Below are 15,391 nucleotides of genomic sequence, written 5' to 3' on the forward strand. Positions count from 1 at the left end.
ATCCCGCGGCCGCAGCGTTACCCGACCCAACAACCCGGTTTCTCACAGGCTTCGACACTGGTGTGTCCACCACCCAAGCCACGCCATGATGATGACGTGACAAATGCCAGGCCAGCGCGGCTCATAACCTCCCAAGATCTTGCCAGAAAACTAAGTTTCAGAAACTCGTTTCGTCCGCAAAATTGCACTCCGTTTAAGTGCTTTAAGCACACGTTTCCCGTTATACTAAATGCGCGACAATATTATTACATTTTGACTCCATTTTGCAGCGATCCAATGGCTGACAATAAACGGACCATCAACTAAATGAACAAACATTTTAATTTTACATCACAAAGCCCCTACAAACTACAGTCGTCTCGTGGCGTTCATTTGGCTTCGTGCAAATCAACCAAAACACACAGCAATTCGCCGCTTCTCGCCCATAGGGGGCGCACCACACGGAGCGGCGAGAGGCGAACAGGTTTACCAACATTGACACGTCAACCCTTCTTTATTCCCATTTCACTATCAAACGTGCTCCGTCCTCTTCTGGTGTCCGCCGCGGGGTTTGGTTGCGCTCTCCTCTCTCTCTTTCTCTCTCGCGTTGTTAATAGCCACATTGGTTGCGATAATGTTTATTCTTTCCGTGAAGCTGAAAACATGACGCCGCCGCCGCCGAACTCCGACGATTCTCCTCCAGAACCAAACCCCTTTTTCCGCTCGCGGGTTAACGCGATGGCGTAACCTTTTGACGCCGAGAGCATCCTCTCCAAAGGCATCCCCTCTTTCTGTTAACCATTTTCAAATGGAAGAATTAGGCAAAGGATTGTATAAAGCATATTTACGGAAGAGGAGCGCGATTGTTGCACAGATTCTTTGATTTTCTTTTCACTATATTATATTATCGATTAGACGACAGCAACGCATTGAGCGGGGGTCTTTCTCATTCGGTTGTGCCATCATAACCGCCTTCTTCGGAATCCAACGGAACGAACGATCCTACTGCTAGGGATCGGAGCCGTTCAATTTGCAGCCGACAACAAGAGTGGCACCAACACACGGGCAGCATAAAAATATCCGCAACCGACCGACCGACCGACGGGGAGCATCGAAATATATCGAAGCGCGCAAGCAAAATGGAATCGGTTCCACAATCTTCTTCCCCACGGATATAATCGAAATGGTTAATTGGAACCGAACCGAGCTAGGCTAAGTGCCCTGCCCTGGCTGCTGCTGTACGGCGCCGCCCGGGAACGGTAACTCTGTCCACATTGAGGGGCGCTGAAACGTGCTTCGTTTCAATGCAAGAGTTTGTGTCTAAAATGTCTAAAACAAATCACTAGATACAGTCATCAGTACCAAAATGTATACCAAAGGTTACTGATGCAGTTCCGTAGTGAGCAACTGACTCCCGCGAGAACGCTCTAGAACCATCCACAAACTGGGCGTTGGCAGTTCCAAATCTCGCTCTCTCCTTGGTGGTCTGTGTAGTAATGTCACCATTCCAGCCATTCGCTAAACCACTCCGTAATGAATCGCAAAAGCCAGCGGCACCTCGACCGGGGCGCCCCGGAGCCCAATCAGTGGCTGCCGCTCTAAGTCCTAACCTAATCAACCCTCCGAAATCCCTAAAACCCCCTCTCATCATCTCACTTTTCTACCCGTCCGCCAACCACCCGACAAAAAGGAAGCCGATTCCGAACCAACCCAACAGCATCCACCAACGGGGCGCCCAAACATGTCCTTTTACGCGGCGGCGCTTCTGCGGGAAACGGCCGCGGTACTGGCGTGGGCTGGAAAGGATGATATTGAAAGCATGCGATGGAAGAAATGTCTCGAGAACGCGTACACCAACACAAACACGGCGACACGGCACCGGGGCAAGGCAAAGAGGCAACGCGGTGTCTAATACAAGCATATCTGTTACGGGAGACGCGGACGGTAACACACCTGGCATGGCGCAACGTTTGTACCGAAAAAAAGGAGCGTAACATAAAAGAATGGACTCCCGGAAAGGAACGGAGGAAACAACCTAAAACAAGCACGTCGGGTGTCGTGGTGTGTTGGACCGGCCAGGCGGCTGCGTTAAGTATTCCGTGGCGGCGGTCCCATTTCAAGACGCGAATGATGAAGGAACGAGAACAAGAAACCATCGATCGATTTCTTCATTTGTCGTACAATCTGCTTCCACATTAAACGCCACCAGAGAGAGGTTGGTTCATGGCAAAGATGTGCACACGGTGGAACGCGGAATGTTCCACCCCGTTTCCGAGTCTCAGCAGATATGCAGGAGAAGCTTCTAGAAAGCCCATTTTGGCTGTTTTGTGGACAACCACCACCGAATGACGGCGACCGTGTGGTGGAGGGTTTTTAGCAAAATATGACGCAAGTGATCAAAAAGAACCATATAAAGGGACAAAAATTCTTACTGGGACGCCACCGACGGGGCAAACAGTGATGCGCATGCTTAAAAATTAACAAAACAATAATTCAATTCCGTCCTTTCATTCGTCGTCCCACACTCGTCGGTCGAAAAGACTCTTTCTCGCGTACACCCTCCGCTGGATGTGCCCTGCGATTTCCCTAAACAAACCGGACCTTCCGAGAGGACCGTCTTTCTCTCGCTCTCTCCGCCGGTGGCCAAATTATCACGAAGCGCACACACACACACATGCACATGCGGCACAGTGCGGCCATCAAAGAGCCAACCACACACCGGGAGTGAAAGGATGACGCATGCAAACAGCATCATCGCACTGGACACACCGAAATGTCCATTTCTCTGTACGCGATGATGGTGTCCATCTCTTTCTCTCCATTTGCCGTTGTGCTCCGAGAACGACGCATTTGGAACCGTGCCATAAGAATCGACGTCCTTAAACAGCACGCAGAGATCTCCGCCCTGGAAATCAAATGTTACGAGGCGAGGTAGGGCAACCTGCCTACAGCGGGAATCGAAAAGGCATTAGGCTGGAGATGCTGACATTTCCAGGTCGAACCTCATCTCGGAACTAGACAGCAGAAGTATTTCTCCTTAAATCTTTGTGTGTTTTATGATTTTTCAAACACTCTCTCTGAGTGTGACGTGTGGAGCAATAAGCAAATTCGAAGCTACCCGGGGCGATGTCAATATTATTGGCCGCGGCGGCCCCGTTTCGAGAACCCCTTTTGTCGTATATCCTTTTTTCAAATGTAAATTTGTGTGCGTGATATCCACACCGTGTCTCCGTGCCATGGTTGAGTTCAATTTTCCATCAGCAAAACATGTCTTTGCCGAAACTCCGGAATCGAGAGTCGAACGTTCGGGAATTGTTCTAAGCTTGGTACTGTTACTCTAAAAATAGATCCTGCATTCGCTACAGGCCACATAATAATACGGATTTTTCGACGGTTTCAGTTGTTTTGGCATCGACATAATTTCTCGACTCTCGGTAGAAACTAATTTCCAACCCCAAGAGCTGACCATTTCTCACCAGAAAGTATCGTCGGTGTGTTTTGAGACAACGGAACACAACGGAATCCTCGAGATGCGCCCCCTTTTCGATCGATAGTTTGTCCTAACCGAGGTCGGAACAAAATCGCTCTAAAGTGGTGCCGCCGAAGGGCCATACTTGTAATCCTGTTTTGTCTCACACATGCAACATACGAAACTTCCGGCGAGGAGCCAGCTTCTTACGGGCACAGAGAATCGTTTCCGGAGGAGATTCAGATTCGCCTTTGGTTCATCATTCTGTTTTCCACCGACAGTGTGGTCATTTTTTCTTCTTCCGCCGCCAGTTATTTAGCACCCAAGTGATAAACGAATAAGTAATTTTAAATAACGTACCACAAGCGCAGTTGGTCTAATTTTGGCACTTGGTTGCAAAGACTAAAAACGTTGCCTTCGGGATAATTACCTGGAATAAAAAGAGAATGAAAATATATCGTTAGGTTCAAGATTTGGATTTGTTTAATTGACAAAATATCCGTAGACACATGTGAATGTCTTCAGAAACACTTCTTTGTATAAAAGTATAAAAAAATGGGAACAGTCAAATCCAATGCGTCCGTTTTTTGTATCAAAGTAACCCAACTACCAGCAACACGCCGCGCGCCTGAATACAACCGCTAATTAAAGGCGGCCATGATCACTAATATGTTGACGACCATCGTTATGAATTCAGATGCCTCGAACATGACGACCCTTGTCAAAGCACCAACGAATAGTGGAAAAGAAGAAAACGAACGCACACCAAAACACATTCTAAACGCTTCGCATTCAACGCGGCGAGTCACCTCTTTCTAATATCATACCGATTGCGGACGAAGTGTAGACTTTCAGAACGCAGATTAGAACTCGAATAGGGCCCTATGCGAAAGAAAAAAAACGACAGATGTTGAATGTCTTCAATCCATGCTGTTCCTTCCTGGCTTGCTTATATTTGAACTTCGGAAAGAGATTCAAGCCTGATAATCTTTTGACAAGTAGAGGTCTCGCATGCGACAGGAACACATAAAAAAGCAAACCGCACAGCAACTGTATCCTCTCTGAACAATGTTGGCACTATTCTCGAGTACTCTTCATGTCACATACACATTGACAGATTTCATGTCGCATTCGTGCACCAAAAAAAATCAACCCCTTGGAGAACAATTACGGCTCGCAAAAAGTGGTCAATAAATGTATGGGAAACATAGTGTTTAAGGTGTCATATGTCATACACATTGAACGTGTGGCGGCATCATAATGATGAGCAATCACACCAATACCTGCGCGGCCGTCGACGGCCATTTGCAAGGCACGTGTGGTAATGAAGTGCTTTTAGGCGATGACAACTTGCATGCGAGAAAAGCATGAACGAATTAAAGATACTCCGCTCGATTAATGGTTAACTGTATAAAAGACCCAAAATCCAATTGCCACATTGACACACGAAGGCGCAGCGTCGGAGTTCAAAAGTCTGACAGTGCTGATTCTCCTATCTCATCGTTGCCCCCCGCGTGTGGGAGTATAATGAGATCAAGAGCCTCCAGGTTGCGAATGCCGATTGGTGGTCGTCCCGAAATCAGGCTAACGTCGTCAACCTTGCGCATGTTCCGAACGCAACACACCGAGAAGAGGAGGACCACCGTATATATGTGTACTTGTGCCAAATGTAGTTTGTAGCCGACCGACCGTAAAAAAGATGCTCTCACCGACATGAGTCTGTCGAAATGTGACGACAACATAACTCAACACCCTTACAGCTTCTGCCTATCAAAAGTTGAAATTGCGTCAAATTGTCTTGATACATCTATATATATAAAAGAGTACCGCGTTATTGTTATTTTCTTCAGAACTCAAGAACGGCTGAACCGATTTGGCTGAAAATTGGTGTGGAGGTAGCTTAGATCCAAGGGGGTAACATAGGATACTTTTTATAATCCGATCGCGTCACAATGAAGCCACAATACGCACAATGTGTTTTTTTTCATATACTGCAAGGGACAGACAGAGCGAGCAACAGAAAACAATTGTTGGCTTCTCTTTCTCGCTGATGCAAGGTCCCCCCGCCCCCTTTCCCCATCCAAATAAGGTCGTCCGCGATCGGACCGCGATCTCTCCCACTGAGGCGGCATCGACAAACGATAGACAGAGAGCGAAACAGCACGCAATTGTCTCTCTCTTGCGTATGCTTACACTCTCTCTCACGAACGCCGAATAGTTTGGCAAATTGTCAGCCAGTGAGAGAGCCTCCACTTATTCTCGCGATCCGCCACTGTGAGCAATTGTTTAGCGACAAAGGCCAGAAAGACAGCGCAATACTTCTATTTCAAGCTTCCGCCCCGCTATTTAGCGACTATTCACATCTCATTTTATCATTCGCGTCGTAAAAAAATTAACGTGCGTGGAAATAATATTGAATACATTATTTTTAAGCACTTTCTTATTTCGATGAGTAATTTTAATCGTAGGGAAACATTTATCAGTAAGTATTTACTTAAAAATAGTGAAATTGTACCGTACAATGGTACACTACAATGGTCCATTGTACCGTACCGTGTCCAACCATTGTACCGTACCGTGTTTCATTTGAGATGGGTTCGAATGTTTGGATTTTTGTTTGTTTGGGAAAAGTAATGAAGGGTTAAATTCGTGTCAATTCCAGAAATCCTGATCTTGAGATAAATGAGGAGATACCGTTACAGTTAAGAATGCCAGCGCCAAAACGTCAAATGAATGACGCATATAATCGAGATGTTTGGTGCATGTTGCGAGAAGTTTTGGAGGCGCAATGATTTTAGTGTCCTCAAATTTCCGCCAAACACTGCCAGTAATTCCAAGATCAGCTGACGAAATGAAGTTCTTCTCTTCTTATTGGACAATAACCGTTGAGCGGTCTTAGCCTGCACCAGAGACAATGTTAATCTCTGATACTCTTTCTAAACGTTCGTTTTTACGGGCCGGGTTGTTAGTCCCGCGCCAACCCCCCTGGAACGCCGCAATCGGGAATCGAACCCATGGCCAGCTGCGATACAGGGACGAGCGTTACCGACTGCTCCTATCACCGGCGGCCCATTGCCTCTGGGGCGAAACAGAGTTCGCCGGGCCTGCTAGTTTTATCCAAAAGAATCAGGGTCTTATCGAGAGCTTGCTACTTTAAAAATGTGGCCTCGATTGGGAAGGGCGTGTGCTAATGACGCACGTCGTCCTGCAGACAACAAACCAGCCAACAACTGACCTTTTACGACAGCTATCTTCCTACGACCCCATCTCGTTCAACTTCTGTCCTATCCAAAGTCCTCAACAGCACATTTTGCTGGCATTTGCTGGAAAGTCAAACTTTACACATTATCCACCATCGTTGAGATGTAACATTTTATACCACCCAGTTTACAGCTCCATTTCTGCGCCTACGAACAAAAGCAAGTACAGGGTGGTCAAATAATCTATCTATCAAATAATCTTTGTTCGTCTCATATTGACCATAACATGTCTATTCGTCAGTGTCGTAGTTTCCTTGATCTCGCGTCCTTTTAATGTCCGGTTACCGGTTTTTTGTCCTCGTCTTCGCCAGTTACAGCGTTAGGTTAGCTAGGACTTTGTTTGGGGGTTTGGGGTCTTAACTCAACGATATCCGCCGGCACCAGCGCACCTGGCGGACCTTATTAGAAACTATAGCTAGAACGACGCATGCACATCTAGTATCCTTAGAGAAGATGGAAAAGCAAGAAACGGGCAGTTCGCGACAGACAGTGGAGAAAGAAAGACTTATAATTGTTGAGCTCCTTCTCCTTCTACTATCACATTACGGTGTAATAAAAGAGGTTCTACAAAAAAGGTTTTTAGTTTGTCGCTTACTCGAGAGTGAATAAAGTGTAATTTAACAATAACCAAATGAAAAAGAGAACACTTGCTGGATCACCCTGTAGTACTTTTACTGCCAAATTTTCGGCTTAAATTTGGCACATTTTTCTATTACTTCTAGCCAAAAGATCTGTGACTAACACAATTCGCATTCAGCAGAAATGACACCACAACAGAAGCAACAGCAGCTGATCGAGTAGCCCATGATCCGCGTTGCTGTTGAGTAGTGACGAAGCATCCCATCCTTCCATCGTCTGACAGCTCACTGTGCAAGCGCGTCAACAATTATGACAGATCGAGTGGCAGCACCGCCGCCAAGGCAACCATCCCGCCGCCGCCTGCGACCTTTCAACATCATAATTTCGTGTTTGCCGATTGTTTTGACTGTGAGGCCCTTTTTCGCTTCTTTTTTGGTACCGAAACTGTCATTTTTTTTATCTTCGTGCGAATGGTACAACAAAAAATGCCATCGCATCGCGATTTTGTAAACCTCCTCACCAAGAGATGCTAACACGCCGGTGGTGGGACAAAGAAGTCCGATCGCGGTTCACTTTTCCGTCGTCGGCTCGTTCCGCCGGTTCCGACGTCGTCGATGACACAAACACTGCCGCGCTCTGCTGCGCGCCCCCGTGCTGCGCTCGCGTGTGGTTACGACGCCGGGTGCGTGACCGGCGTGACTTGGCTGGCTGGCTAGCTGGTGCCGCCGGTCTCTCTGGGCCACACAAATACAGCCACCCAGCATTCACATCGCGCGGCCGGGCCGTCGAACGATTTATCACGAATCTAACTCACACACCAGCAGCAGCACCAGAGACAGAGTCAGACTCACTGCGCCTGTGAGAAAATAACGCGCAGTCTGGGTGGATCCTCCAGACACGGCTCACGGGACTCGGGGGGACAAGGACGTGCGATTCGCGAGGAAACGACGCAAGTGAGAAAAACCGATTCTGGCAAGGAATTCCGTGACGCGCGTTGTGTTTGGGTTGGCTCGCTTGTTCCGAAACATCCAGAGGTTTCAATCTAAAACCAGCGCGTCATCATCCCCGGAGGGATGGCGCGCGTCTGGAGCTCGCGCGCCACCAAGTCCTGCCGCGACAGGACGACCAACAGCAGCAAGGACGGAATGATAGTTTCATACCAACATTAGGGCGTTGTGTGCCGCCGACGACGACGAAGGCCCGGGGACACGCGGCACTCAACTCCTTCCCGGGTCCTTCCCACCGTGTGCTCCGTTTCATTGATATCGTTCCGCAGCGAGCACTTTTCCCTCTTCACAATTTCGAAAACAGCTCTTGCCAACCCAACTTCTTCCCTCTTCGGCAGGGACCCTCCCCCGTGTGGGGTCTCTCTGTTCTATATACACACTCTGCTGCTGCGTAACACACTCTACCCCACACACACGAACAGCACACATACACACATAGGGGGACGGAGTGAGGTCAAGGTCGCTTTAGGTCGATCCCCTTTTCACGCCAGTCGCGACTGAATCTGCGTCTCCTCGACCACACTTTGCTTCGTTGACGCTCCGTGCTCCGTCTCTCTTTCTCGCTCTCTCTCTCTCTCTCTCTCTTTCCGGTGGTGGATCTCCCACGCGACTCCCAGCAATGTGTTTGTGTAGCGTCACACATACTGATGGGGCCGCCGCCCCCTCCGGGCCCGTTTACGCGAGTTGGTTCAACAATTTTCCTCCTTCACATCATGATGCGCCGTCATCGACCACCCCTCGTCGCTCAGGAACGCGATGAGGACGCGTTGTTTGTGGACGGACGCGCGGCGGGCTGTGTTTTGGGGAGGGCAAAACGAACACGACGTCCACACAGCATGCGATGCCGCCGCGTATACCAGCTGACTCCGTCGTGACGTCAGGGCAGGGCAACCCGCCATCCGATGGGAATCCATCCACACAGCACAACAGGAAGCCGGCTTGTTTTTGGCCCCGGCCGGCGCTTAATGATTGACAATGAAGAGTGTCGTGGCTCGTTTGGAGCTGGAGCCGGCCGGAAGCATAGCTTTAAGCTGAAGCTGCCATCAACGGAGGAGACGAAGAAAGCACTTAAAATGGCGGAAATGAAAGTTCGAGAGCAACGCGACACACCTTTTCTGTGCCCAAATCCGGATGCTCTCTTTCGACCATTACTCTCTTTGGCCGCATTTCGATGCGGTGGCCTCTCCCGAGGGCTGCGGCCTTAAGATGGTTACGACGATGCGCAAACCATTCCATATCATTACCACAAACCTCGTGCCTGATAATCGTCTGGGCGTTTGGTGGACAAATGGCAATACTTCTCCAAGAAATGAAGAAGAAAAGCAAACTACTCGACCTAAGAAAGGCACCGGACACCGGAGCACACACACAGCACACGGAGATAGTGTGGGTTCAATGGATAGCGATGAGTTGGCCTCTAGGGCCATTAAAAACTATCTCGAAAAGCTAAACGAACGAAAGCTTCTTCTTTTGGGATCGATTTTCTCAGGCCACTCTCAAACCTTTCACATCCCATGAAATGACACTCACATCGACAATAAACGGTATGTGAAAGGTGAGATTTCGGCTCAATCTTTAATCGGAATTGAAGAAACCACACAATTCCCCTCGCAGCGCAATGAGCAAAGTACCTGCGGACATCGCGCCGTCGTCGTCGTCGTCCGTCATAGAGCGCGCCGTCGTCAACCTCACAAACGGGCCTCTCTAAAAATAAAACACAAGAGGGCCGCCGCCCGATTTGTCCGCATATGCTAATGAAGCAAAAACGGGCTTATCGAAATCGTCCCTTTTACCGCACCAGCAGCAGCAGCAGCAGCAAGTAAAGGTGTTTTAGTGAGGCTGTCGCGAATAAACTGTTTTTATTTTGGGCTCTACCCATAAACTTGTACAAATTTACTCCTGTAAGAATTTTTACTAGTTACGGCTTTGCCGTTCTGATTCGTACTGCCGGTATTCTGGCGGCGGTGTGCAGGTGTGCAGCACTCATTAGAACACTCATGGATTGAGCGCCTGGTGGCAGCGCCTCTGGTCGCGATCGCTGGCGTCACTTTTCGGTGACATTCTCCCTCCTAGTGTGGTGAAATACGTTTCACCTCACTCTCGTTGCCAGCGAGCGACCGTCACCTGGTTGTCCCTATGCTTCTTTACTTTTTAGGTTCGATAATTAGACCCTAGCTCCTTTCACGGCGGCACGCGGCTGCAACCTTGGTTGCTGGACGTTCGCGTCTCGGGTTTCGTCGGTTGATAGCAGCGGGAGCTGCATCTCACGCATCACCGACCCGATCAATTGCCCCCAGTATTCACCAATGTGTGGCGCACCAGGAGGGTTAATACCCCACCGTAGATTCTTCGTAATCTCTTCTATCAGCCGGCTGCTATCAATCTGTTTCCATGTCTCCTTCAGTTCGCGGGGTGCTCCGATGGGGATTGTGCCGCAGTCGCTGATAAGTTCGGGTAACTTCCTTCGTCTGGCGATGAATCGACGGGTCGCCAGGACGTAGGATGATGTATTCAGCGAGCTGACCAGTTCGATGCTAACTCTTGTGGTGGGACACGTAAACAGCGGTCCCCACCTTTTGTCCACTCGTGTCCTAACTGCTGCACACGATTGGCCGGGCTCATGCGGCGTGATCTCCCGCTCCGGGGGCCGGCCCTGGCACTCGTACAGCAACATGTGCTTCGGATGCGGGATGTTCGACCGTGACTCGATCAGTGGTTCGTATCGAATCATTTGCTGCTTGCGGACGAACTGGTCCAGCTTGAACGTCATACACCAGCGCAGGTTGTCGTCGGTCTGCGGTATCGGGACGTCGTAAATGCGCAGCTCGAGCGTCCGGGTGCGCGAGTCCAGCTCGATCGGGACCTGGTTGATGGGCTGCGTCAGGCAGATCGGTACCGAGTCCTTGAACGCGTCCGCTGGGTCCGGCAGCGTACCGATACCCTGCGCCACGTTCGTCGGGTCCCGGGCGTGGTACATATAGATGATGCGTATCGTATCGTTCGTAATCGGCACCTCCTGCGCCGTATCACGCGTATCGGGCTTCCGATAGAGGCGCAGCACTGTGTGGATTGCGTCCTCGTCGTCGCCCGCCTCATATGGTGACACCAGCGATGCCTCGGTGATGGTGAATAGCATCGTCAGCAGTCCGATTGCAGCGACCGTTGTTGGCATATTCTGCTGCTGCTGATGCTGTGGGGTGATGACTGCTATGGTCAATCGTTGTCCCTTTTGTTTGGCTGGCTGCACTTCGAAATACGGGAGCGTTCCTTTACAGGAATGTAGACGCGTCAGCAGTTCCCATGTGTTTTGGGTGTTGTGTATTCCGCTCCGCTTCTCTTCTCCGCTTCGCTTCTGCTGCTGCTTTGGGGTGATGGCTGGTATGGCCAATCGTTGTCCCTTCTGGTTGGCTGGCTGCACTTCGAAACACTGGATACTACTTAGGAGTGTTGATGCGTAAGCGGTTCCCACATGTTCTGGGCGTTGTATATCCCGCTCCGCTTCTCCAGATACTCCAGGTTCAACTGAACTGAAGTGCTTGGCCAAATTCTTCTCCTCGTCCGTCTCAATTGCTTTGACGGTCTTCTGCGAGGTGCCCACCGTCGGCTTTAAATCGGGCGGTTTGCACCTCCGACGTGTGGGCCGACTTGTCTCAATTAATGCACTAAATGCTTCCGACGACGCTTTGTGTAAGGCCGAGTTGTTCACGCCTAATTCGTCGTCGTCGTTGTTGCACTCGCGGGCGCCAAGTGTATAATCGTCTTCACGATCGCTAAATTTCGATGTCGCCATCTTTTCCGGATCTACAGCGTGATCTACCCTGAAGTCTCTGCACATCTCGTGCACTGGTTTCTGTGGCAGCGACGGTGCGTCGTGCCGGTCCGGATACTCTCGGTAACTGTATCCTACCTCACACTGTTGAGTGATCGTCGCGCTCTTGTCATTTGGCGCCACAGCGTTCTTGTCTTCCACCGGTAACGCAGGTGGTTGCTGTTCTAGCACGCGGACGAAATTGTCCGGAACCGTCCCGGTACGACCGGTACTTATCAGTGTTGACGGTCTCGTCTTTGGCGGAGGCATTCCATACGTTGCTCTGGATGCCGTTTCGCCACCCGCCGCGGGGCCTGTTTGGCCGTGCGCGGAGGGCATACTGGTCGTGAAGCCAGTGCTGTTGCTAACTCTAATCGTGAGCTCGTTATATCGCGTCGATATCGCTGTCTGGGTCGCTGTGTAGGTGCTCTGCTCCGGATACACAGGAGTTGGTGGTGCATTGTAGCCACTCACGAACCAGGGATGTGGCAGTCCGCATCCTGTGTCCGGCACCTCGTAGCGAACGTACGCTTTTATCTGGTTGGACGCTCCGTAGCCACTGTATGCGTTCATCTCTCGGCTGGCTGCGTAGCCAGTGTATGCACCTATCTGGCTTTGGTCGGAAGTCGTTACCGACCAGCCATGCTGGTATGCTAGGTGGCTTCGGTGTCCGCCGCCGATCGCCCGTGCACCCGGATAGGCCCCTGGTGGAGGATATGGGGCGTTGTATACCGTTGCCGTGGTGCCGTGGCGAGGATCGGCATGCATCCCACGTGGTTGGTAGCGGGTCGCATGGGCGCCGCCATATTCGTGTGGCTCGTCGCTAAGGCCACGCGCGCCATTTTCTTCGGGACGCGCGTGGGCGCCGCCATACCCGATCGGCGTGTCGTGGTGACGGCGTGCTTCTTGTAATGGTTTAAGACGCGCCGAAAACGCGTCCAGCATGAGGGACATTCCTTGCACTTTGTCGCATAACGCATGTAGCAAAGATTCGTTTGCTTCCTCTGCCCCAAACGGTCCCTCTGGTGGCCGTAATAGAGCGGCGGTGGAGTTATCAATCGGCCCAGATGGCGTCGCTAATCGGCTACCTGACGCCTGACTGGGCCCTAGGTGGCCCTCCATGCTGGTGTGTGTTTGTACGACGATGCCCGAATAACCGCACTAGCGTACCCGAATAAACCGCACTAGTAAACAAGCCGTAATAATTCCCGTGTCTGGTAATCGCTTGATGATCGGGTGAGTCGTTGTTCACTGCTGCGCCTCGTGGAGACACACACACGCTTTCGCTCTCATCACTCGCCAGAGTGATGCCCGAAAAAACCGTAATGGAGTAGGCCGTTCGATGGCCGTGTACACTTAACCCAATGTTCTAGTGTCTGGGTCGCTTGACAACCGGGTGTGTCGTTGTCACTGCCCGAACAAATGCACTAGCGTACTCGGATAAACCGCACTAGCGTAGGCCGTTCGATGGCCGATGACCCCAATGTTCCAGGGTTTGGTGATCGCTCTCGACCGGTTGAGTTGTCGTCATGCCCGAAAAAACCGTACTAGCGTACCCGAATAAACCGCACTAGCGTAGGCCTTTCGATGGCCGTTTATACTTAACTCAATGTTCCGGTCGTCGTGATCGCTGACGACTCGGTGAACGTTTTTTCATTGCCCGAATAAATCGCACTCGTAAATAAACTGCAATAATTCCAGTGTCTGGTGATCGCTCGATGATCGGGTGAGTCGTTGTTCACTGCTGCGCCTCGTGGAGACACACACACGCTTTCGCTCTCATCACTCGCCAGAATGATGCCCGAAAACAGTACTGGAGTAGGCCGTTCGATGGCCGATGACCCAATGTTCCAGGGTTTGGTGATCGCTCGCGACCGGTTGAGTTGTCGTCATGCCCGAAAAAACCGTACTAGCGTGCCCGAATAAACCGCACTAGCGTAGGCCTTTCGATGGCCGTTTACATTTAACTCAATGTTCCAGTCGTCGTGATCGCTTGACGACTCGGTGATCGTTTTTCACTGCCCGAACAAACCGTACTAGCGTAAATAAACTGCACTAGCGTAGGCCGTTCGATGGCCGTGTTCCCGTAGCTCAAAAATATTAAAGCGTCCTCGTGATCGCTTGACGACGATGAGCTCGTTTATCACTGCTGCGCCTCGTGGAGACACACACACGCTGTCGCTCTCATCGCTCGCCAGCGTGATGCCTGGCCATCGAACTTGATGCGTCCGGATGTTGACCTAAGGACGCGGCTCCGGCTGGCATCTTTTCACTCGTGTTAAGCTCTAACTGAGCGGCAAAGGTAGAAGTAAAAATAATCGCGCAATATCAAGTCGCGCAATCACTAACACACTTTTCGCAAATAGTCAATAATCGCGAAAGTTACTTTGCAAAACGAAGTCAATATTGTCGCGAAAGTAAATATAATTGTCGCGCAGAGCGGCAAAACTTAGTAAAAATAATTGTCGCGCAGAGCGGCAAAGCACTTAGTAAAAATAATGTCGCGAATAAACTGTTTTTATTTTGGGCTCTACCCATAAACTTGTACAAATTTACTCCTGTAAGAATTTTTACTAGTTACGGCTTTGCCGTTCTGATTCGTACTGCCGGTATTCTGGCGGCGGTGTGCAGGTGTGCAGCACTCATTAGAACACTCATGGATTGAGCGCCTGGTGGCAGCGCCTCTGGTCGCGATCGCTGGCGTCACTTTTCGGTGACAGAGGCCGAATCGAATCGAATTTGCGTCCGGCCGCCGTTTGGTTCGGTCGTCGGGTCGAGTAACAACGATTCATGACGTCGTCCATCTGCGTCTCGCGAACGCGCGTTGCGGAGAACATGCTTTCTACCACACACCGACCGAGTGTCCAACTCGCGGTTTGAGAGCAACAGGGCGGCCATATTGGAAATCGAGAGTACGGGCTAAGCAGTTCCAATCATCTGCCGACACGGGGTCGTGGATTGTTTCAGTCGTCGGGTTGGTGTTTGGGGCGTTTTTTCAACAATGATTGCAAATTTGTGGCTTTTGCTTCGTTATCAAAATCACACAGACAATATAGAGCAGCACATCCAATCGAAACAAATCCGGTGTACGAAATTCTCTCTATCTTTCTCGTTGATTATCCTTTACCTGCTTATCCAACGGCGGGCTGATTTCTCGCTCTACCGCCGATCAGCAGTTCCGGAACTCCGTTTCATGTACAACACACTTCGTGGCACAGTCGTACCAATCCCCCGAAGATATAATAGTATCGATCTGTGGAGCAGTTGTACATATGCAGAGACTTTTAAC

At 50.3% G+C, this 15,391-nt stretch overlaps 1 protein-coding gene across 1 annotated transcript in view; it reads right to left on the bottom strand.

The window, feature by feature from the left end:
• The window catches only part of LOC128271207 (uncharacterized), a 47,294-nt gene extending 34,619 nt beyond the window's left edge, over positions 1-12,675 (bottom strand). The window contains exons 1-2 of the mRNA XM_053008651.1: positions 12,112-12,675; positions 10,901-11,484 (exon numbers count right to left, since the gene is read on the bottom strand). Coding sequence (XP_052864611.1) covers positions 10,901-11,484; positions 12,112-12,675 — 1,148 coding nt within the window. The remainder of the gene's footprint in view (positions 1-10,900; positions 11,485-12,111) is intronic.
• Between the last annotated feature and the right edge of the window lie 2,716 nt (positions 12,676-15,391).

This window comes from Anopheles cruzii, chromosome 3, assembly GCF_943734635.1.
Source record: "Anopheles cruzii chromosome 3, idAnoCruzAS_RS32_06, whole genome shotgun sequence".
NCBI classification, from domain to species: Eukaryota; Metazoa; Arthropoda; class Insecta; order Diptera; family Culicidae; genus Anopheles; species Anopheles cruzii.